At 40.2% G+C, this 21,290-nt stretch overlaps 1 protein-coding gene across 2 annotated transcripts; it reads left to right on the top strand.

The window, feature by feature from the left end:
- The first annotated feature begins 2,485 nt into the window (after positions 1–2,485).
- Positions 2,486–20,475, top strand: RUFY1 (RUN and FYVE domain containing 1). 2 transcript variants are annotated; one of them, XM_026122606.2, is made up of 18 exons: positions 2,486–2,795; positions 6,307–6,480; positions 6,822–6,939; positions 7,589–7,690; positions 8,022–8,145; positions 8,884–8,942; positions 10,144–10,209; positions 10,833–10,902; positions 12,062–12,163; positions 12,602–12,718; positions 13,389–13,556; positions 15,182–15,279; positions 15,747–15,866; positions 16,538–16,667; positions 17,298–17,392; positions 18,787–18,835; positions 19,140–19,217; positions 19,759–20,475. In XM_026122606.2, the coding sequence occupies exons 1-18, from the start codon at positions 2,525–2,527 to the stop codon at positions 19,900–19,902; spliced, it is 2,085 nt and encodes a 694-aa protein (XP_025978391.2). In that variant the 5' UTR covers positions 2,486–2,524; the 3' UTR covers positions 19,903–20,475. The 2 variants fall into 2 exon arrangements, with proteins under 2 accessions (XP_025978391.2, XP_025978393.2); XM_026122608.2 differs by having other exon boundaries at positions 2,612–2,746.
- Positions 20,476–21,290: the final 815 nt, after the last annotated feature.

The raw sequence follows: 21,290 nt of genomic DNA, 5'->3' as shown, positions 1-21,290 counted from the left end.
AGGAATAATCTATTTCTATGCTTCAATTCTCCCATTATTTAAATATTTCAAACATGATTTTTTCCCCTTAAGAAGGGCGGGGGGGTGGGAGTAAAATCTAACAATGCCACACAAGAGCTGCATGAAACAGGAACTGAACTTCACTTAACTCAGAGACAGCTTCATAATAATACTTTTTTAAAGTATTTTGTTGATTTCTGAGGTTAGGACAGGCAAAAATAGGAGCTGAGTCATTTAGTTTCCTGACCAACTTTTCAGCGAATCCTAAAAAAATTAAGTCCTCAAGAATTCTATTTTTGTGGTTACACAGAATTGATATCTATGTACTTCTGCAGACCTTCTAGACAAGCCACAAAATAGACTTTCAAACGAAAACTTTGTTCATCTTCATATGAATGGCAACAGCTGGACTAGTGGTCTGTAACAAAGACAACAGTGACGAAATATCAGTGTCTGCAAAAGACAGAACTGAAAATGTGCCCACTTTCAGAGCTAAAAGTGAACAGTGTTATTCATGTGTAGTTCCCCTCCTTGTCAAATATGTGAATTGAAACTGAAGTAATAATCTTAAAAAAAAAAAAAAAAAAAAAAAGAGAGAGAGAGAGAGCCTAAAGCTGTATCCTATATAAATTACATCCTCTATGGCTGACTTAAAGGACTCTGTGGGAAACTATTACACTTTGTAAACAAAAAAACCTCACTGACATAGTCACTTACAATGTTACAAGACTTCTTGTTTGCTTTAAAATGCAAAGGAGGAGGAAAGAGGGCATTTAATGCTGTCAGTGGCTGACTTCCTAAAATTAAAGTCATTTTGACCATACAGTCATAAATAGTCATAAATCATATGACTGTGTAGCAAAAAATTTCTACCAATTTTCTTAGATATAGTATATAGGTTGCTATACAATTTCCAACAGGCACCAAAATAAAATGACCAAATGTTCCTTTACTGTGTACATTAAAATGTTTCTTTAATAGTAACACACAGAAAGATGATCAAGAGACTATGTCTTAGTTTCACTTAATATTTTTACCATGTATCTAATTGTAAAGTTAAACTGAGCAGTCTGATGAATCATGACCTTACAGGAGCAATATAGTGAGAGATAAGTAGGAGTCTTGTTTTGTTCTTGTTTTCACAGTCATAAAATTTTCACATCTTGTTCCTGAGCTTTATTGAAAAAGAAAAGTTATTTCAAAGCCTAGAAGGTTATTTCAAAGCCTAGAAGTCTGCTTTGCTTCTCTAGCTAATGTTGTCCTGATTCTAATATTGGGTGGATTGTAAAAGGCAGAAAGTCAAGGTCAAGTCTTACTCAAGTCAAATACAGGTATATTAATGTAGTCAAATACAATATAAGATCTTGTAAAGCTATTAGATATTACTTCCTTATAAACACACTGTCAAATACTGCTTTAGTCCACGAGATGGAGTAAAACTTACTTCTGTACCCTTTAGCAAGAGTAGCTAAAAGCCCATATTTATCTTAAATAAATCACAGGTGAATAAGAGGCTGCTGATCTCTGATTTCTCAACAAAAATATGAAAGTTTCCCTACATTTTGTGGAACATAAGTTGCTAAATTTTCGGTGTCTGAGAAGCCTAGAAGACAGAATAAATCTGAAAATAACTTATAGTGTGAGAACAAATAAGAGACAGAACTGAAGATTTCCTTTGCTCCAAGACTACTAAAACTCATCTCCAACTCTGCTGTTCCTTCCCCTCTTCTCAATCTGGTCATTTCTTATTTAAAAAAAAAAAAAAAAAAAAAAAACTTTCTCAGTGTAGCAAGACCTAATATGCAACATTTACTAACCCATGATTAAATGAATGACATATCTCAGGTATATACAGTTTCTGGATGGAGAAAATGGATGTTAAACCACGCCTCTGCAGGCTGCATTGATACTCGAGACACCTAGTAAGGTCAAACTTTTCAACTAGCATCAGTTCCCCTTCATGATAAATCTCTTCTACCAAATGAAGCCAAGTTATACTAATGAAGCAGCCTTACTGACTACAACTATTTTGTAATGTCAGTGATGTGAGCAAGCACTTTTCACTACTCCAAACCTGTCATATCTATCCACCACTTCAATCAAGTCAGGATGGCTTGAATTATAGACAGAGTAATAGGGATCTCTTTAAGTTGTCACAAAAAATGCAAAAAAAAGCGGGATTTCAAAGGATGCTACAAAGATTCTAATTGAAAATAATGTTTAGGAACATGGTATGCAATAAATCACTCTAGGGTGCATTTTTGTTACTTCCATAACTTGTTTAAAAAGTAAACCCTTACGCCTCCTTCCAAGTCTCCCTCCCCCTAGTCTTTAACTCAGAACATCAGGCAAACTGCTCACAGCTCTGGAAAGGCTTGTCTTAGTCTTGCTTATGCATGCCGCGGTTTTAAAATTGTTCGGCTCGCTCTTATCTACCTGGCTTCCAAGCCGCAGTGAGGGCAGGGAAGGGTGGAGGCCCTGCCAACTCGATTGCTCATGACTAGTGTCATATGACACTTTAAAGATGGCTGAAGGGGAGAGTTGCAGCCCATCTGCCGCGGAACAGAAAGAAGACTTTGAAATTATTGACAAAAACCTGATTCCTAATGCAACTGAGCTGAAAAACGAGGGAAAAGAGAAAGCTGCGGAAGAGGCAAGATGGTCTGCTCCTATCTTGTCGCTGGCTAAGAAAGCCTCGGAAAACTTAGCGCTGAGCTATGGCAATGCTCTGAAGTCTGCATCTTTGGTAGGATTCATATCCAAACCAGTCAGCAATGACAACACAGCAAAAACAAGTATGGTTATGTTTATTTAGTAAACTTGCTTTTATGGTGCACAAATAAGTTAGCTCCCGTAGGTGGTGTTTATGTGTCAGTGATGCATTATTATTACTCTGAATTTATTTTTAAAAATCTGCTGCATTATTTAATTTAAGCAAAATTACACAGACAACACAGATGTAGAACTTAACGAAATATATTATAACTAGAAAAATCCTAAACTCTTAATATATTTGGAAAAGTTGACTTTATTTTCTGCACATAAGGCTTTTGATTACTTTTGCCTTCTCCCTTAAAGTTCGCAGCAGCAGCAGCCTGACTGCATTAGTAGGTGATGTGGCAGCTATAGTTGTTGTATGATTTTCATGACATAAAGTAGACTAAGAAATAGATTTGTTATGAATTATTTTTTTACTATGCTAAAAATGCCTCCTTAATAAAGCAAGCTGTAGTTAACTAAGCATCCATACTTATGGATGTAACAATCCATATGGGTTTATGGAACTAGTCTCTTACAGCTGAATTAAAAGGGCTTTAGTTGGATCCTTGTGCAAACTGAATTGTTTGATACCATCTGAGTGATACTCAGACACTGGAAACAAAACCAATCAAATGTAGCAGTAACTGGTGACATTAGTCTTGTCCTCCAGGCTCCCAGGCTAGTGCCGTGTTTTTGGACCAGTGCAGCTCAGTTATGGTTCTGACCTTCTTGTTTTTAGTGATATTTAGTGCGCAAGCTGGATTTCTCTGGGGATGAATCGTGGCCGTATGGTGAAATAAGCTACTGTTGGGGTTTGGAGGGGAGGGGACAGGTTGTTTTGGGGGGGGGGGTGAAGATTCCTTGGTTTTTGCATAGTCAGGAGAGTTTAAAATAATAATCTAGTTTTCCAGGGCAGAATTTAGATTTCCCTGCATCTATTAAACAGTCTCAAACCAAACTTCACAGATTTGTTTTCTGGATGCCCAGCTTGAGAACCTGGAATCTAAACTGAGGAAGGGCAGAATATCCCAGTGTCTTCAGGTGCATTGGGATCACTGCTATGAACATAGGTAGTACAACAGAACATGCAGCATTTGGTGTGCGTGTGTTTGGGGGGGGGGGGGGGTTCCCTATCTGTAAAATAAGGGAATACAGCACCACCTCACCAGATTGTTCAAAGTATTTGGATAATATATTGATAAGATTTATAGAAAATTCCATGAGAAAAATCTGCTTGTACCTTAGATATAAAAAAAGAAAAGTGAACAGGCACTAGATGACCTATTCTGCCCTCCTGTGTAAATGATTTCACCGTTACTCTTGACTAAGCACAGTAAATTTGATTTAAAGTAGGTATTTCTAATAAATAACCTGGTTCTGCAGCCTGCAAGAGGACCTGTGGAGTGCTAGCAACTTGTTCCTTGTTGCCATCTTTTCCAGAGATTTTTATAACCTCTACCTGCTACTTCAGATCTGTTGATCACTTTTAAAGTAACTAAGTTGGATAGATAGAAAAGGAAAGGCACACCGTAAAACTAGTGTCTGCCACTGAAGGAACTCTCCTGCCTGGCTGGAAAGGTGGGGAGCTACCAATCTAAATACAAATCAGGAAAGACTTGCAGCTTAAAAGACCTAGAGAGGGAGAACTGTCAAGTTTTCTTCATGCTTGTTTTTTTCCTACTTCAAGGTCTGCTGAGTAGTGCGCAGTAAACAAGGCGCAGGGCTTCAGAATGATGTTAAAACAAATCTGTTGAATTGGATGATGTAAGAGACTGTGTGACCATGTCTTTAATGATTGCATCATAATGTCTGTGATCTTTTGCACTTAAGTAACTTAATCCCTAATCTTCCAGGCCTAGTTTTGGTAATCCATGCTGCTCTAATACCTGGGTATTTTGCATGTACCAACTTGTACAAAAGATTCACTTGACTGTCTAAACTTGCAACAGTTTAAATATTAGTTCAGATAATTGTGTTCATAAATAAATTTTCATTCACTAAGTTAGTTTAAAAAAAGACTTGTGGCTAATACAATATATATCTCTTGAGCAAGGCTTACATGCAGAAGATTCCTGACAACTAAAAATACAAATTCAGAAAACCATCAAAATAACTTGATGAGTTGCTACTCAAGCATCCTAACACTTAAGGCAGGCCACTGAACTCCTATTTCTACAGCCAGCTTTTTTTCTGTTCCTAATGTGTAGCCTGGTAATGCTGACATCAGAATTTCAAAATATCTCAGTCTCATCTCAGACATTATAAGCAGTTCTGAGGCATCCACTATACTGACTGTAGATAGTGGTATGTTAGAAACAGCCTACTAAGAAGACAAGACTTCTTGTGCTTCTTTTTTTATTTGGATTAGACTCTCTGTTTTGGCTCTTCTGATATGGAAGAATTTTGTGCATTAGTAGTCCTGAATTAACATTCTGTGTGCAATAAGGAAGGTAATAATGAAAATTAGTACCCAAAGACTTTTGCATGCTGTTAGGAATAGCATTAGCAATCTCGCATGTGACTGATGCAGGGGGCTCTACCTGTTAATCTTGGTCTTCTGTGACTGCTATTTCTGCAGGGAGTGTTACCATGTTTGATCCGCAGATGAGAGCAGGATTCTCCTAATGCAACATCGTTGGCTCAAAAGATCATTTACTTAGCCTGGCAGATGCTGCCAGCCGCAGACCCATGAGCCTGCCTTGGCAGAGGTTAAGCAGTAGCTGGCAGCCCATTTGTCTCGCCCCTCCTCTAGCTTAGGAGGAGGAGCGCTGCCCTCCCCCGTTAGGGGAAGGGGGCAGAGTGCCCCCTCGGAAGCAGGGGTTGTGCTGAGGAAAGCGGGCACGGCGCCCCTCACCGCCGCCCCCGCAGCGGCGCGGCTGGCCGAGCAGGCTCGGGCCTCCCTGGGCTGCAGGCGTTTGGGGTGCAGTATTCATCCTTCCCCGCGCCTACACAGCTGCAGCTGCCTTGCGGCCTTTCGGGAAGGCGTGGGGGGAGCCGCAGCACCGGCCCGGCAAGCGGGGGAAGCGGCAGCAATAACGAAGGGCGCCCGCTGCCCCCGACGCAGGGGAAACCCTTTCTAAAATGGCGCCTACCGCCACGCGCGGCTCGTCCCGGCCGCGCTGGGTCTCGCGAGAGTTCCCGGGGCGGGGGGGGGGGGGGGGGCTGTTGCTGTGGTAACGTGGGCGCAGCCTGCAGCGCCCCCGCGGGGAAGGGCGCCGGCCCCGGCCGCCCCCCGCACCGGCCCCGGGCCGCTCCCCGCCGCCGCCGCGCCTCGGCTCCGCGAGGGCAGGTGCCCCCGCCGCTGCCCGGGGGCTGGTGTTAATCCTCGAGCTCCTCACAGAGACCGTCAGGGGGGCGGGAAGGGAGAGGGGGGGCCGCCTCGGCCTTGTTCGCACCCCCGCGCTGCTCCAGCCGTTCCCTCGGCAAGATGGAGGCCGGGCCGGCGGCGCTGCGCTCGTGGCTGCTGTGACAGCAGGAGAGGGGAGCCTGCCTCGCTCACCGCCCCCCTTTCCTCTTCCTTTTCCCGCCTGTGTCCCCCCGGCCCAGCTGTCCGCTGCCACACGATGGAGGAGCGCGCAAACCTCATGAACATGATGAAGCTCAGTATCAAAACCCTGATCCAGTCAGCCCTGAGCCTGGGCCGCACCCTGGACTCAGACTTCCCGCCCTTGCAGCAGTTCTTCGTGGTGCTGGAGCACTGCCTCAAGCACGGGCTGAAAGGTGAGTGCCCGCGTCCTCCCGCCGCGGCGTCACGAGAGGAGGGGGATGGACGCCGCTGCGTCCTGCCTCGCTGCCTCTTCAGTTGGACTTGAACATGAAATTAATATTAATTGCATACACTGTAAGATGTTATTCGGTATTCCCGATACACCTATGTGCTTACCTTCTAATATGCCCTGTATTGACTGTTGCCTAAATGGTCAAGGGGTTTTTTTAGCATCCCATTTCCATTTACATATGAGGAGGTGGTAAGATGAAGTAAAACGTAGACTAAAACTTGCGCTGTTGGAGGTGGAAGCTTGTCGCTTTTCCTCACAAACTCCTCTCTGTACTCTCTTTAGTGAAGAAGACTTTTATTGGACAGAACAAATCATTTTTTGGTCCTTTGGAGCTAGTGGAGAAACTGTGTCCTGAAGCATCAGATATAGCAACTAGTGTTAAAAATCTGCCAGAGCTGAAGTAAGTTGATTATTGGGATGATGCAATTCATTTATACCTCTGGGAAGAAGAATCCTTCCTGTACTCTCTCACCTTGCCCTATTGAGATCTTATTCCCAAACGGAAAGATAGCGTATGCTGGAAGCATTGGCTTTTCCAAGAGGTAAAGAGGACATCTTAAGGTATTCTGCACTTCTGACTCAACAGCACTGTCAGATTAAAAATAGCATTTGAGAACTTCTACAAGCTTGCTGCTGAGTCTTCACAGATATTTTCTTTCCTTCTCTTTCCATCACTTGTATGGCTTTGCTTAACTATGTGTGTGCATATGATATTTATTTTGGGTAATTCAGGATGATGAAAAGAAGCTAGTATTACTCCTAGATTCTCATGCTAGCAGACTGCATCAGTGTTTGGGTTATGAGTTAGTCAAAGTATTGTTTACCTTTCCAATCTAGAAAGTTTTTACAAGATACTTTTCCTTCAGTGAAGCAGTGGGATGTACTGGAATGGTTCTGTGTTCTGGAGACAACACTTCATTTCCCTTAGGATTTTGTGTTTCAATAAATATCTATCTTCCTCTCTCTTCTTAAAGGGAGAATTTTGAATTACATGAAATTACCTATTAAAACATTTTAGTTTTACCAAAACTTGCAACTTTTCCTTTTAGGACTGCTGTAGGAAGAGGAAGAGCTTGGCTTTATCTTGCACTCATGCAAAAGAAACTGGCAGATTATCTCAAAGTACTCTTGGACAATAAGCATCTATTAAGGTAACAGAACAGACACATGTAGGTTGTATTCACTGAACTTGCATTGCTATGGTAAGAGATCTTTAATTGAGTAGCTTAAGCTTTTTCTTGCAACCTGCAGAGGAGCAAGTTGTTCATTGCTTTTGCAGTGAATTTGCAGATAAACACGTAGAACACTTTTCTGTGCAAGCTCTGCTGCTTCTGTCTTATACAGCTCTAACACATAGGCTGATCAGTCCCTCCTCGCCAGTTTACTGCATAAGGACTACATTGCCATTTATGTGACTTCAGTGATGGAAGTGCCGTTACAATTGTTATGATGTGCAGTGATGCCTTATAATGTTTCTTCTAGTGAATTTTATGAACCTGATGCATTGATGATGGAAGAGGAAGGAGCAGTTATTGTGGGTCTGCTAGTTGGACTGAATGTTATTGATGCAAACCTTTGCTTGAAAGGAGAAGACTTGGATTCCCAGGTAAAGAATAGACTTTAAATAAAATCAGCTATTAAAAGATTCCATTAACAATTAAGTACATCCATAAATACTTTAATGAAATGGTTCCAGAGTTCTTAGATCTGGTACACAACTTGGGTTAGCTTTGTCTGTGTTTCATAAGCAGGCATTTGAATGCCTTATGAGAAATCAAAAATGAACTAAGCTAATTACAGGAAATATATTTTCAAGATTAGCCTGCTAGTTTAAGCTTTGGATTTTCTGGAGTTTTAGGGGCTTTTGTTTTGCAGGTTGTGGGAGGGGGGTTGTTTTGGGTGGGTTTTTGATGTCACATGCATTTACTGCTTTAATAAACAGCCCAGGTGTGTAATGAATGTTTTGGGTATTTGTGGTTCAAGCAAATGCAGTTTCTGTGTTTAATTTGATGTTATGTGTCGCATATAGGAGCGTGTACCTTTTTTTTATTCAGTGTGGGAAACATGACATTAGTATCTGTCTTTCCGTAGGATCTCATGGAATCACTGTTAAAATTAATAACTGCTAGGAAACTAAGCACATTAATTTTGGTCTTCATTCTGATGCTTTTGTGACAAACAGCAGCTCTTTTACAAGTTAACTTCAGTGGGGAAGAAGATAGGTGTTAGCTTTCTTTCTAAACTTACATTTTATATTTGGAAAAGGTAAAAATGTAAAGTAATGCATACTGCTATTCAGAATTTCAGTGTGAAGATATGTTAATGTCTTAAATTTATTTTTCAGGTTGGAGTGATTGATTTTTCCTTGTACCTTAAGGAAACCCAGGACAGCGATGGCAAACAGTATGTTTGGTGAATTACTGATTCATAATTATTATTTAAAAAAAAAAAAACACTTTCAGACAGTCAGTGCTACAGATGCCTTCAGTTCTTTTAATTATCCAAAAAAGAGAATTCTGAGTGGATTTGTTAGTTAAACAAAAGTACTAGCTTTCAAAGTTTGAACTATAGTAATTTTAACAGCAATACAGTGTGGAGAGTCTGTGTCTGAAGCTGGGACCATATTAAGAGCACCTGAAGTTTCGGGTAGCATTTTTGTTTGTTTGTAGGCAATATGATCTGCCAGGCCACCTGCAAAAACACTGCCTTGAACTGTTTCAGAAATGCTCTTGATTAAGTAGCTGTCTCTGTGGGAGAGGTCAGTTAGGGGAAAAACAGTCTGCTTTTTACTGAAGTGTTCAGTGAAGTGTAGACTGTAACTGGTAGTATCACTGTATCTAGAAGACTCGTGGAGGGAGAGGACTTCATAGTTTGTTTACCTCCTGCACTTCAGAGCACTTGACTGTTTAGCAGCTGAGGAGATACAGCAATGCGAAGTATGAGGAGTGACAAAGAGACAAAATAAAGGGAGTATGGCATGAGATCAGTAGTACCTGCAATCACTTTTAGCCCTTTCCTTCTGAAAGGAAAGACGGACCTTCAGGTCAATAATGTGTCTTGAAAGCCTCTATCACTTCATGTTGTACAAAAAAAGTGCTTAATTAGTTTCACTTTCTTAAATTAAAAGCATATTCCAGTTCTCTTCATTTTCATAATATTTTTTGAGAACTGTACTCAAGTTGACTGTAGGTGAAACAGAATGGAAAAGTAATTACTTTATAGAACATCCAGATACCCTTCCCCTCCCTTACCCAGCCTTAGGAAATGTATTTTTTCCAAGCTTAGCATGTAAGATTAAACGAAGTCTGTTATAGGGGACATGTAATACAATTTTCTAATGCTTGCTGCTCTGGAAATCTATCCTTTCACCTCTGAAATCTTAATGGTATCCCAGTAATTTCCAGATATTCTGACTAAAAAATATCTTACCTTCCTACTGCTTCTAGCCTGGTTCATGCACAAGTAATTTTATAAGGGGAAGAAAAGAAAAAGGTTCCAACTCAGATACGTTTGCAAGTCTATGCTGAAAACCCTAGTACAAGCTAACTCTTTAGAGTGAAGAGAAGTTTCTTCTCAATAAATCAGTTCTCATTTTTACAATTAGAGATGGAGGGATTACTGCTGTGCTTGACCAGAAGCATTATGTAGAAGAACTTAACCGACATCTAAGGTGAGGTTTTTGTCTATTCTGATGTACAAACACTTGTTCTGTTTAGCTCTTCTAGTACGGCTTTAAATATTTCTGTTGTCGATCTTGTAGATTTTTGTCTGACATTGAAATGCCTTTTTTTGCCAAAAATCTTAGTTTCACTTTATAATCTTGCTCTTCTGATGCAGAATGCAATGCAGAAAAATAAAGTCTTAATAATAGTTGGAGGGGGTTGAGACTTATTTATGATTAACAGATGATTTTGAAGATTCTTTTTAAAGAGAAAATTATTGCAAGTGCATCTGGATGTTTGTTTTTAGATGAAGACTCTGTGCTCTTTTCTCATGGGTTGCCCAGTGGAGGAACAGCCTTCCCTTATCCTCCTGAACATCAGAGAGGTGTTAGACTGCAAAAGCTAGGCTAGAACAGGGCCACAAACTAATATGCTTGTCTATACTTGGCACCCTATTTTATGTACTGTCATAACTTAAGAGACAACTGTTCTTCCTCTAGGTTTTTCCCAGCTCACCATAGTATTTCATTGTCAACAAATACAAGATAGTAACAAAAATTGGGGGTGGGAATAAATGCTGAATGTTGACATTTCTTATATTGTTTTAATACGTTTTTCTTCCTTGTTGTAGTTGCACAGTTGCAGATCTTCAGAACAAAATAGACTGTTTAGAAAAGACCAATTCAAAACTGCAGGAAGAGGTTTGTGTCTAGTCTGTTAAATATTTCTTTTTATAAACCTTCCTATTTTCCCTTCTTAGCTCGTTGCTATCAGTGGCAAAACTCCCTAAGAGTTTATCTTAGACCTAGAAAGCTTGAGTTGATGCTTATGAAGTGTGGGGGATTGATAAGACTGGTATGAGTTGGCACACTTGGCAAGCTCTGCAGAAAGCTTGTGTATTATGTTAGAAATTAAAATGCTTCTGGGCACTTATTTGTTAGACAGGGTTTCCTTAATTAAAGTTTTTCTTCTTGCGGTGGTGCAGTGGTGTCTCCAGCTAAAACTAATTGTGTTACTAATGCACATGATTCCTCCTCCTTCCTGCTGCACACACACTTTTTGTATGTATTTTTAATGTCAACTGGAATAGAAGACAGAAGAAGAGAAATAAAGAATTGCGCTGCAATTTGGAACTCTTTCCTAGCTGGGAACCGAAATATAATCCCACAGCACACATGACAAGGGTTTCGGGTTTGGTTTGGGTTTTTTGTTCATTTGTTTGTTTCCTCCTTTCCTTTAGAAGTTCAGTGTATATCTGTGTAGTCCAATTTCCAGTCCTTTTGGGGTTATCTTCCCATTAAAATGCCCTAAGTCTTCATCAGTAGATGGTAGCCCTGATTTGCCATATGTCTTCCAGTTCATTCCTGAATGAACACCACAAACCTAAGATGGTCCTCAGGCCCAAATCCAAAGGACTTGAATAATAAATACGCTTCATTTTAGGACTGAACAGAGGCCGTAACTCATATACAAAGAAAGAGGTTAATGTGATAGTCCAGTGAGCTACCTCACCAGTAAATGAATATTTGCAAAGAACAGCACAAATTAACTTGGTTTCTCTAGCAGCTGTGCATGATGCTTTCTTGCACTCAGATGCATTTCTTTATACAGCAAATATTCAGAATAACTGATGAGAGCATGAAGTAGAGGTTAAAGTGAACAAATACTGGTGGGCTTACTAAGTTTGGCTGTAGAGTGAGTATGGTTGCAAAGGAAACAAGTTCTGGGGAGAACGAAAGAGCCAGGGAGAGAAGTGAGCAGTGCATCTGCCACAAAAACTAAGCTATGAACTTTAGAACTCTTCCAGATGTTACCTGGTTGTATAGTGATTAAATGTTGACATGGTCCTTTTGTAAACAGCTCACAGCAGCAACTGACCGAATTGGATCACTTCAGGAAGAGCAGCAGCAGTTAAAACAACAAAATGAATTAATTCGTGAACGGAGCGAAAAAAGCGTGGAGGTAGGACACCTATTTAAAGATCATGGGAACTGTTAAAATAAGCCCTTGGTTTTGATCAACTGTAGTTCAGTGCTCTTGAAACCACTTTGAATTTGAATGCTAAATATACGGTCATACTGCGGGCTACTGTTGATCACTGCTTATTAGTGTATATATAATATGTGCAGACATTAGGTTTTGCTGTTCTCTACTACAGACTTAAATATGTACTTGCAAAATGGAGAGGGTCTTAAAGTAATATACAGGTTTCTTTTTGTTCTTAATCTATTCTTTGAAATTTCTGCTTCTTAATGTTTGCCAGCTTATTAATTGTAAAAATAATAGGATTTTGTTTGAAATAGCACATGGAAATACTGTATTCTGCAGAAGAATTTGAGGCAAACTTTAAATACATAGTTTTGTCATCTTACACAGCTTTTTTGCTAATATTTCTTGTAGGTAACAAAAGAAGACACAAAGGTAGAATTGGATACCTATAAGCAGTCACGCCAGGGTCTGGATGAAATGTACAGTGATGTCTGGAAGCAGTTGAAAGAAGAAAAAAAAATCAGGCTGGTGAGGAAACTTAGCTATGGAAAGTGAAATGAAAGACTCAGATTCTGTCTGCTTTGAGGTAGTGTTGCAAACTTTTTGCAACTATCCTGAATTCATAATGGATTTGCAAGCAGGATGTTGAACATAAATCACTTGCAGTGTCTGTAAAGAACTGGAAAGCTGTGTTTTTTGAAAAGCTGAAAATGAAAGGCCTTCCGCTTTGTGCTGTAATAATGCTGGTAGGCTCTTGGAGACTAAGATAAGAGCACAAAGAAGGGTATCTGCCTTTATGGATGAAAATATGGCATATGCGTAATAATCACCTCCATGGTGAACTTTGCTAATAAGTGACTGGTGGAGAGGCTGACAAGGCTTCCTGGAGCCCGTGGCTCTCTAAACCAGCAGATCTCCAGCTGCCAGGAAAGTGCTTCATTTGAAAGGCAGCCAAGTTGCACACTGAACTCTGCGCTCCAGAGCAAGGGTGCAGATCACCTGGTATGATGCAGAGACCTGAAATAAAGTCTCAAATAGCATTTTGTTCTTACTAACTTGCCATGGTATCTTCTCTGTAAAAATCACTGCTTAGTATTAGAGAGTAATATGTAGTTCCTTTGTAGGGTTTTATGGGTTTTGGAAACACTTATCCCTGATGCATGACTATATAGCAGTAACTAGGAAATCTCTTTGTAAGGAACTAGAGAAAGAGTTGGAGTTACAGATTGGAATGAAAACAGAAATGGAAATTGCCATGAAACTTTTGGAAAAAGATACTCATGAGAAACAAGACACCCTGGTTGCACTTCGCCAACAGTTAGAAGAGGTGAAAGCTATTAACTTGCAGATGTTCCACAAATCTCAGGTATGTACATAATGGTGAACAGAAAGAGCATCTCTCGTGGTGTTCTTCACCTGTTAATCATGCACAAAGGGGCATGTACACATATATAGCTCTGAAGTAATACTTATGCATCAATTTTCTTAGGAATTTCTGTTTTAAAATTGTAGAAGGAATTGTTTAACTTCTCATACCATGCTTCATTGGTGATGTGAAACTGGGTGTCTTTGGACAGAAAGTAAGTCTCCTTGAATATGCTGTGTGGTATGTCATAGGATCATCCAGCAAATTCTCAGAGACAAATGGAGAGCTCTCCTAGGGGAGAAGGTGGTTTCAAGGGTCCTTTATTCTAGCCACTGAATGATTAGGCTTTTAACAAATGATGCAGTTACCTACTGCAGCCAAGAACTGTGTTGCTTCTTCCCATCTGTGTTGTCCTGCCTCTCACCTGCACCAGCTTTAACACTGTTTACCATAGAAGCCAACAACATGCCTCTCTAAATCAATAGAAAACTAATAGTTATTTTTCTTGCCTACTTTCTGGAGGTTGCACCAAAGGGTGAGATGAGCGCTACAGGCAGCGGGAAGGAAACATGAGATTTGGGGAGGGGGAGGTCTGGGGTCGGGGGTGCCCCTGGAGCTGCTAAAAAGCTGTTGGATTGGTTTTGGTGTTCTGTGATACCCTCCTTTAGCATAAGACCCGGCTTTCTGGATGTAAGATGTTAGAGAAGTAAGATGGAAAACATTTTGCTTGCTGGGCCTGTGTCCCTTCTTCCTCCTCCCCCTCAGTTTCTTCCCTACTTTGGCAGTTTTTAGACTTCTGCTCCCCAGCCTTTGGGTCATACACACTGTAGGGCTTGGGGATTGCTTCTGCTGCGTGTTTTTTTTTTTTCTGCTTCTGTTTAGGGGTTTCATTAAACTCAGCTGGACAAGAAAATAAGCTTGTAGGCATTTCTACAAGGAAATGATGGAGCAGTATTGTTTGCACAGAATATACAGAGCTTGTCTCTGTTAATGAAAACAGGAGGTTACCTAGACTTTTTTCCCTCCCCTGGAGCTGGAAACGCCATGCCTAGGGGATTTCTCTGGCCTGTTTCCTAGTGCTTGTTCAGGCTTTGTCCTGGCTTTTTCTTCCTACACAGGTGCACACAAACTTACAGAGCAATGGCAAATAAAACCCGAGTGGGTCAGTGCATGCCTTTGCATTGAATAGCAGAATTTTCTTGATACGGAAGCTGCTCTTTGGCTTCCTGGTTCTGTACAGTAGCATCACTATCAAGTACCTTAAAGGGCAGTTGTTACAGTCAGATTATAATAGTAACATAATTGATCTACTTGCCTTGCTTATGTAGTGTGACAATTTCTTTCCTCAAATTCCTTTCTAAATAAATAAAAAAATTGGCTTGTAGATGCTCTCTTAGGTCAAAACTTAGTACAGTTAAGTTTTTCTGAGCTCTAACAAAGTGAGTTGAGGAGTGACTGTTCTGGCCCATCTGTGGTTATTGGTGTTCTGTTAGTACGTTCTGGTTAAACCCAGGCACAGTCCATAACAAGCTAAAACACTTTTTCTTATATGTAGTGACAGATACTTGGTGCTTTAGAAAACTAAAATGTGTTACAGGAAATATCTGTTTACTTTATTCCTACAGAATGCAGAGTGTTCGTTACAACAGAAAACGGAAGCGATATCATCCTTTGAAGGAAAAACAAATGAGATGATGTCTGCTATGAAACAAATGGAAGAGAGGTAATAATTACAAGCTCAGAATGTTAGCAGAAACGTTCCAGGCTTTATAGAATGACCTTCCAATTCTCATTGTACCTGTGTGAAACACCTGTCTCTCATAAGCATCTGGCTGCGTATGCCAGCATACATGTTCTTTTTCCTTTCTTCCTGTTATCACCCTTTGCAATTTTCTGTTCTTTTTCCCAGACACACATACACGTAACTGACCAGTTTGAAAGCCATAACTCTTTCCATATGCAAGTTATTTAAACTGAGTTTTTAAAAGCAACTGTTTCTGCAAAAACATGAGTTATACCTATTCTTAAACCAGTCAACACATTTTTTTCTTTTCTCCACTAGTATTTTAAGTTCTGGCATTCTGTAAAGATCTGTGCAGTAGATCTAAAAAATAAAAATAAAAATTACAGGGTATATGTAAGGAATGTGTGAATTGACTACAAATGTACGTGTCCCTTATTTTGTTGTAGATTGCAGCATGCAGAAAAGGCCAGGCAGGCTGCAGAAGAAAGATGCAACAAGATGAAGCAAGAACTTGCTGGCAGGCTTGACATTTGTCGGCAGCAGATGTCCCAACTGGATAGCAAATGGTATTTCATCTGATCAGGTTTTTTTCATTCCCTTTTGCAGTTTCTTTAAAAAGTGTTTTCTATCCCTTTTGTGCTAAGGGTGATAGATTTGAGTCATATTGGGTTCAGCAAGTATCGATGGAAGTGTACAAGTTCTAGGAAAGCAGAGTGAGTGCGTGTGAAATGAACACTAACGTGAGGATTTTGAAATGTTTTTCCAGAACATCCAGTCTGGCACACAGAGTACCAGTAAAAATCTGGTCGCTCTGGACTAATAACAGATCTTTCAAGTGCTTTGTTACCAGATCAGGAGGTAAATATGGTCATGCTTCTAGCCTGAGTGTGTAAGTGACTAATACCTATAGAAAAGGCTGCTTTTGCTGTTCAGACTTCAGGGTACGGTGTCAGTTTAAACATAGCTGTCTAAACACCAGTAGTCAAATATGTACTTAAAAAAAAAAAAAATCTTATAGCCATTGATCAGCATTGCCACTTGTTTGCTGTGACCTGAAAATACTAATATAATTTTGATGTCTGTCGTAACATCCCTATTCCTTCCCTTCCCAGAGCACTGCAGTACTTTTTGCCCCTTTTTGGATAAGGGTCTTTCTTCCTATATCAGTGCTATTCTTATAGTCCTGTAGGATATTTTTCTGCTATATGGTTTCTTAGAACTGCATATTTTTAAACAGCTCTACTCTGGAGAAAGAGTTAAAATCTGAAAAAGAACAGAGGCAAACTTTGCAAAGAGAACTACATCAAGAAAAGGATAATACCACGCTGCTTAAAACAGAATTGCAACAAATGGAAGGACTGAAGAAGGTATGTGCAGTGCAAGCATGCCCACTGTTCAGGATTAAAGCTAGCTTAGAACCATTGCAATACTTGCATCTTTAGCTGAGTGATTTCTTCTGTGCCATTCTCCTCCTCTGAGTGGTTTCAGAAAACTGGCTGATGTAACATAAACTTGCACATAAAATGCAAAGAGAAGGAACTTGAAGCAGTGTAGGTCTCGGACAATAGGACGGCTTAGCTAGAGGTGGCTGCTGAGATGGGACAGCTGGGGACAAAAGCATCATCAACTGTCCTATGTTGAGACACCCCTGCTCAGCTAGGAAATGGCAAGTTCAGAGCTTTCAGTGGCTGTGTTAAGTCTTTAAACTGTATATAATAGCATGTATTAGGTCTTTTAACTGTATATAATAAGTACACACTTTCAAGCCTTCAGAGTAGAAAATAATGTGATTTAATTTGATTTTTAAAAAGCATGCGAATTCTTATCAAGCTGAAGAGAATCTGCTCCTGTGTATTTATCAGTTTAAATTTTGAAGACACAAATTGTACATCAGTATCTGTCTGTCCACTTACATGTGTGGGCATAGGACTGCTGCATTCGGGCTAGGTTCAAGGGTGTTTAAGATACCCTTGAGATTTTATGCTTGTTTTTAATAGGAACTGAGAAAACTGCAAGATGAGAAGCAGCAGTTAGAGAAAATCTGTGAGGAACAGGAGCAAGCCCTTCAAGAAATGGGACTTCATCTCAGCCAGTAAGTTCTAGGAACTGGACTCCTGAAAGTGATGGGACTTGGAGGATTGGTTATCCAACCAACGCACAGAACATTTTAAAACCCATTAAGTTATAAAGTCAGTAAATGTGAGAATTTTATGAAGCAATTACTATTATACATAGGAAACTAGTCAGCCGTGAGATGAACGTTAAGGAAAGATCTTTGAATGGGTAAACTGGCTAAGAGAAAAAATGGAGTACAGTAAAAAGCCAGCTCTCACAGGAATTCTGTGCGTTTTCCACATTGTTTCTGTCACTTGTTTTCCACATTGCGTGAAAAGGGGGTGAATGCCGAGGTGACGGAGTTTGCTGGTGATACTGAGTGGTTCCGGGTAGTAGCACAGAGCCGACCGGAGAATTAAGAGTTTAGGCTCAGTGACTGGACAGTGGAATGGTGGGTGAAATTGAACACACATAAACTTGAAGTGTTGCAGAGGGAATAATCCTTGCAGTGTGTGAAATGATGCTCAGATATGAGCCACTTGGTGAAGTCTTGGGGGCATGACAGAAAGCACTACAGAAGCATTAGTCCAATATTCAGCAACACAAAGTGACTTGGATGTTAGTTCCTAGGGAGTAAAGGGAAGAACAGAATGCACCTCTTTTAATGCATGGTGGGGGCTGCATTTCTAATACTGCATCCGGTTCTGATACCCAGTCTCAAAAAAGATATCGAACTGAAGTTCAATTCAAAAACAGAAGTACAATTGAGAAGGGCTAAGAGAGGCAGCACGGCAGGGGGAAGATGTTAGAGGTCATAAAATAAGTTGTGCAGACTTGTGAGCACCTCAGCCCTGATCAGTGCTCTGGGATGTGACTGATGCTACAACATAAGATAGCAGCAAAAAGCAGGTTCAGAAGTTGTTGGAGCTGGTTCTTAGCACCTGCCACCATGCCGCGGGGCTCACTCTCGTGCGAGAGCCTGGGCACTAAAGTTTGTGCGTTCAAAGGGAGACTGGACTGACTGACAAACGAGGAATTCACTAAGGCTGCTAAATGCAGTCTTCGTGTCTGGCTCACAAGTCCCTAAGCTGCAAAACACCAGAACCTGGGAGAGGAATCGGGCAGCATGTGGTACTCCCTGGTTTTGTGCTTCTCCCTAGGCACCTACTCGTAGGTTCTGGCAATGAGAGGACAGTGGATTATGGGGACTTCTGATTTGACCTAGTAGTGCAATTCATGTTTCTCTAAAAGTATATACAAAATTGAGGTTGTATCCTGTGGTCTTTGTGTATTTGTCTTCTGTGGAAATACAGAGGAGGGGATGTTATTTCTGTTCTCCTAAGCTCAGCTAAAATTTATTATATGCTTTCTGTAAAACTATTAAAAATTACTTCCATTTTAATATATGACAAAATGTTTTTTTTTCCGCAGATCTAAGCTCAAGATGGAAGATATTAAAGAAGTAAATAAAGCACTAAAGGTACTCTACATCTCATGGATATTTTGATATAACAAATGCCTTTCTTTAAAAACCTTTAGATTTCATCCCACAGTTAACTCCTAATTCATTTTATTATACTTAAAAGATGGCTCATGAGAAATGCCACCAATGTTGGTAAATTCCCTCCAAACTTACTGATAAATAACCTGTGCGTGTGTGTATATATATATGTGTGTGTGTATATATATGTGTGTGTGTGTGTGTGTGTGTGTGTGTGTATATGTGTGTATATATATATATATTTTTTTTTAAAAAATGGTGAATTTTTGTTCCAATTTCTTAGGGTCATACCTGGCTGAAAGATGATGAAGCAACACACTGCAAGCAATGTGAAAAGGAATTCTCTATTTCAAGAAGGAAGGTAGTTATTCAGTTGATTTTCTTTTTTTAACCTTGTTCCTTTCCTCACAGAAAACAAAAAAACAAAAACTGCCTTTTATGGCACTCTTAGTTTGGGGAAAATTGACAGCTCCGATTCCAGATTTTGGCATGATCATGGAATCAAGAAGTAGTTCAGTATTCCCTGTCTTAAAAGTTCAGTAACTTTCTTTTAAAGAGAACTTAAACCCAGACTATCATACTCGGGCCCTTTTCTTGGTAGGGAGATACTGTGGGTTGCATTCTGTCCCATAATGTGGTTCATCTCATTTCCCTGTCGGCTTGGGTGTAACGAGGGCTGGAAGCTGACAGGCTGTGCGCGTCGATGGCTGGCCTCCTGGGCTGCTGAACAGCTTGTGACAGCTAGGGGAGGCCTGGTATGCTGTGCTCTGCATAGAAAATGGTGCAGTAAGGGGTAGGCCTGATCAGGGACTGGGGGGTGGTGTCAGTGGACACTAGAAGTCTTAATCTTCTTGGCATGCTTAACTTTTAGGCAGCTGTGCTTACTTTAACTCTGTTTGCAGCATCACTGCAGAAACTGTGGTGACATCTTCTGCAACACTTGTTCCAGTAATGAACTTGCACTGCCATCGTATCCTAAACCTGTCCGTGTTTGTGATACTTGTCACACTTTACTACTTCAGCGATGTTCATCTAATTCCTCCTAAAGCTCTGGTAACCTCAAGAGGACCACTCTAACATTGGAAAAGTAGCCATTTTTTAAATTCTGAATTCCAGGAGCCTTCTGTGCAGCAGATGGGTGTTTAAATTTTCCACTGTAGGAAATGTCAATGTAAAAACTTGTATGAATTACACAAGTTAATGTTTCTCTAACTGGAATAATTAATTAATCAAGTGTTGGTTTCCATTAAAGTTCTATTTGAAATTAAAATGCAAACTCACTTTTCTGATTTTATAAAAAAAGTTATTTGTACTAAAATTTGTACATAGCATTTCTATGCTAACTTGATCCCTCTAAAAGTCACTTTCTGCACATTAACTTCATGGTTCTACTGTAACTTCACTTCAGGTGTTCCCACTTGTTATAGGGGCTAGTGTACAGTTTTGTATTTGCTCTGAGAGAAGAAATGTCAATTTATGGATTGTCTACAGAAAAAGCTTTATGATGAGTGTTAATGAATGTGCCTTCACTATACTTAAAAATAAGAAGTTATACTTGTTCTGAAAGTATCTGAACACATGTGGTAGTTACACAATAAAGTCTTTCACAAAACCTGAAAGTAATATTGTTTTGATTTTTAAAAGCTCAGTTAGTTACCTACCCTGGAGGGCAAGGTTTTTGCACTGCTGGGCCAATGCACAGCTTTTGTAACACAAGTTATAGATGTTAGGAGGCATCTCAACTGAACACCAGGGGAAAGACTACTGTAGCTAAAGCTAATGCTCTGCAGCAATAGCTGCTTCAGTACTTTTCAAGGGAAAAGGCAGGAACTAAACTCATCTTGCAGTATGAATTAACTGCAAGTAACTGCCTTAACCAAAGAGTAGCTGATGATACAGCTTCTAGTTCTCTGGGGTCTTTTGGTAAGGAAGATGCTTCCTGGAACCTGACGTCCAAGAAAGTACATGTTTACTGTTGAATTCTATTTCTTCAAAGTACATTTTGCATACACAGCTAAGGACTCCCCAGCTGGGGGTAGTGTCAGTTGTTGCACAACTTGTACACTGAGTGGAACACCAGCATGAGCAATTATGGTGAGGAAGAAAAATGTAAAAACAGCACCACTTTGCTTCAAGTGCTGCATTATAAAGCAGCAGCACTTTAGCCAAGGGCAGAAGGTGATTAGGCTTTTAAGGAATATTTCTTTTGAATACTATACTGCAAAGAGCAGGTGAGATTCCCTCTACAGCGCTTGCCTCTTGCCTTTCTCCCCTGAAACACCAGCTTCCAGTCAGCAGGAGTAGAAGCTTAGCAGGAAAAGTCAGTGTTCAGGTAGACTCTGAACACCACTGCCACTAGGTTTCTAACACAAGAGTTCAGAGATTCCTTCCTGTAGTCTTTGTACTGACACCTCACTTATACTTCATTGACAAT

This window comes from Dromaius novaehollandiae, chromosome 15, assembly GCF_036370855.1.
Source record: "Dromaius novaehollandiae isolate bDroNov1 chromosome 15, bDroNov1.hap1, whole genome shotgun sequence".
NCBI classification, from domain to species: domain Eukaryota; kingdom Metazoa; phylum Chordata; class Aves; order Casuariiformes; family Dromaiidae; genus Dromaius; species Dromaius novaehollandiae.
This window is presented reverse-complemented; position numbering and strand designations above follow the sequence as displayed.

What these genes read in the sequence shown, in the direction of transcription:
- RUFY1 (XM_026122606.2), top strand. Translation starts at nt 2,525, where the DNA reads ATGGCTGAAGGGGAGAGTTGCAGCCCATCTGCCGCGGAACAGAAAGAA. An exon ending in CCTCAAGCACGGGCTGAAAG is followed by an intron (nt 6,481 to 6,821) that starts GTGAGTGCCCGC and finishes TACTCTCTTTAG; the next exon opens with TGAAGAAGACTTTTATTGGA. An exon ending in GGAGCGAAAAAAGCGTGGAG is followed by an intron (nt 12,164 to 12,601) that starts GTAGGACACCTA and finishes TATTTCTTGTAG; the next exon opens with GTAACAAAAGAAGACACAAA.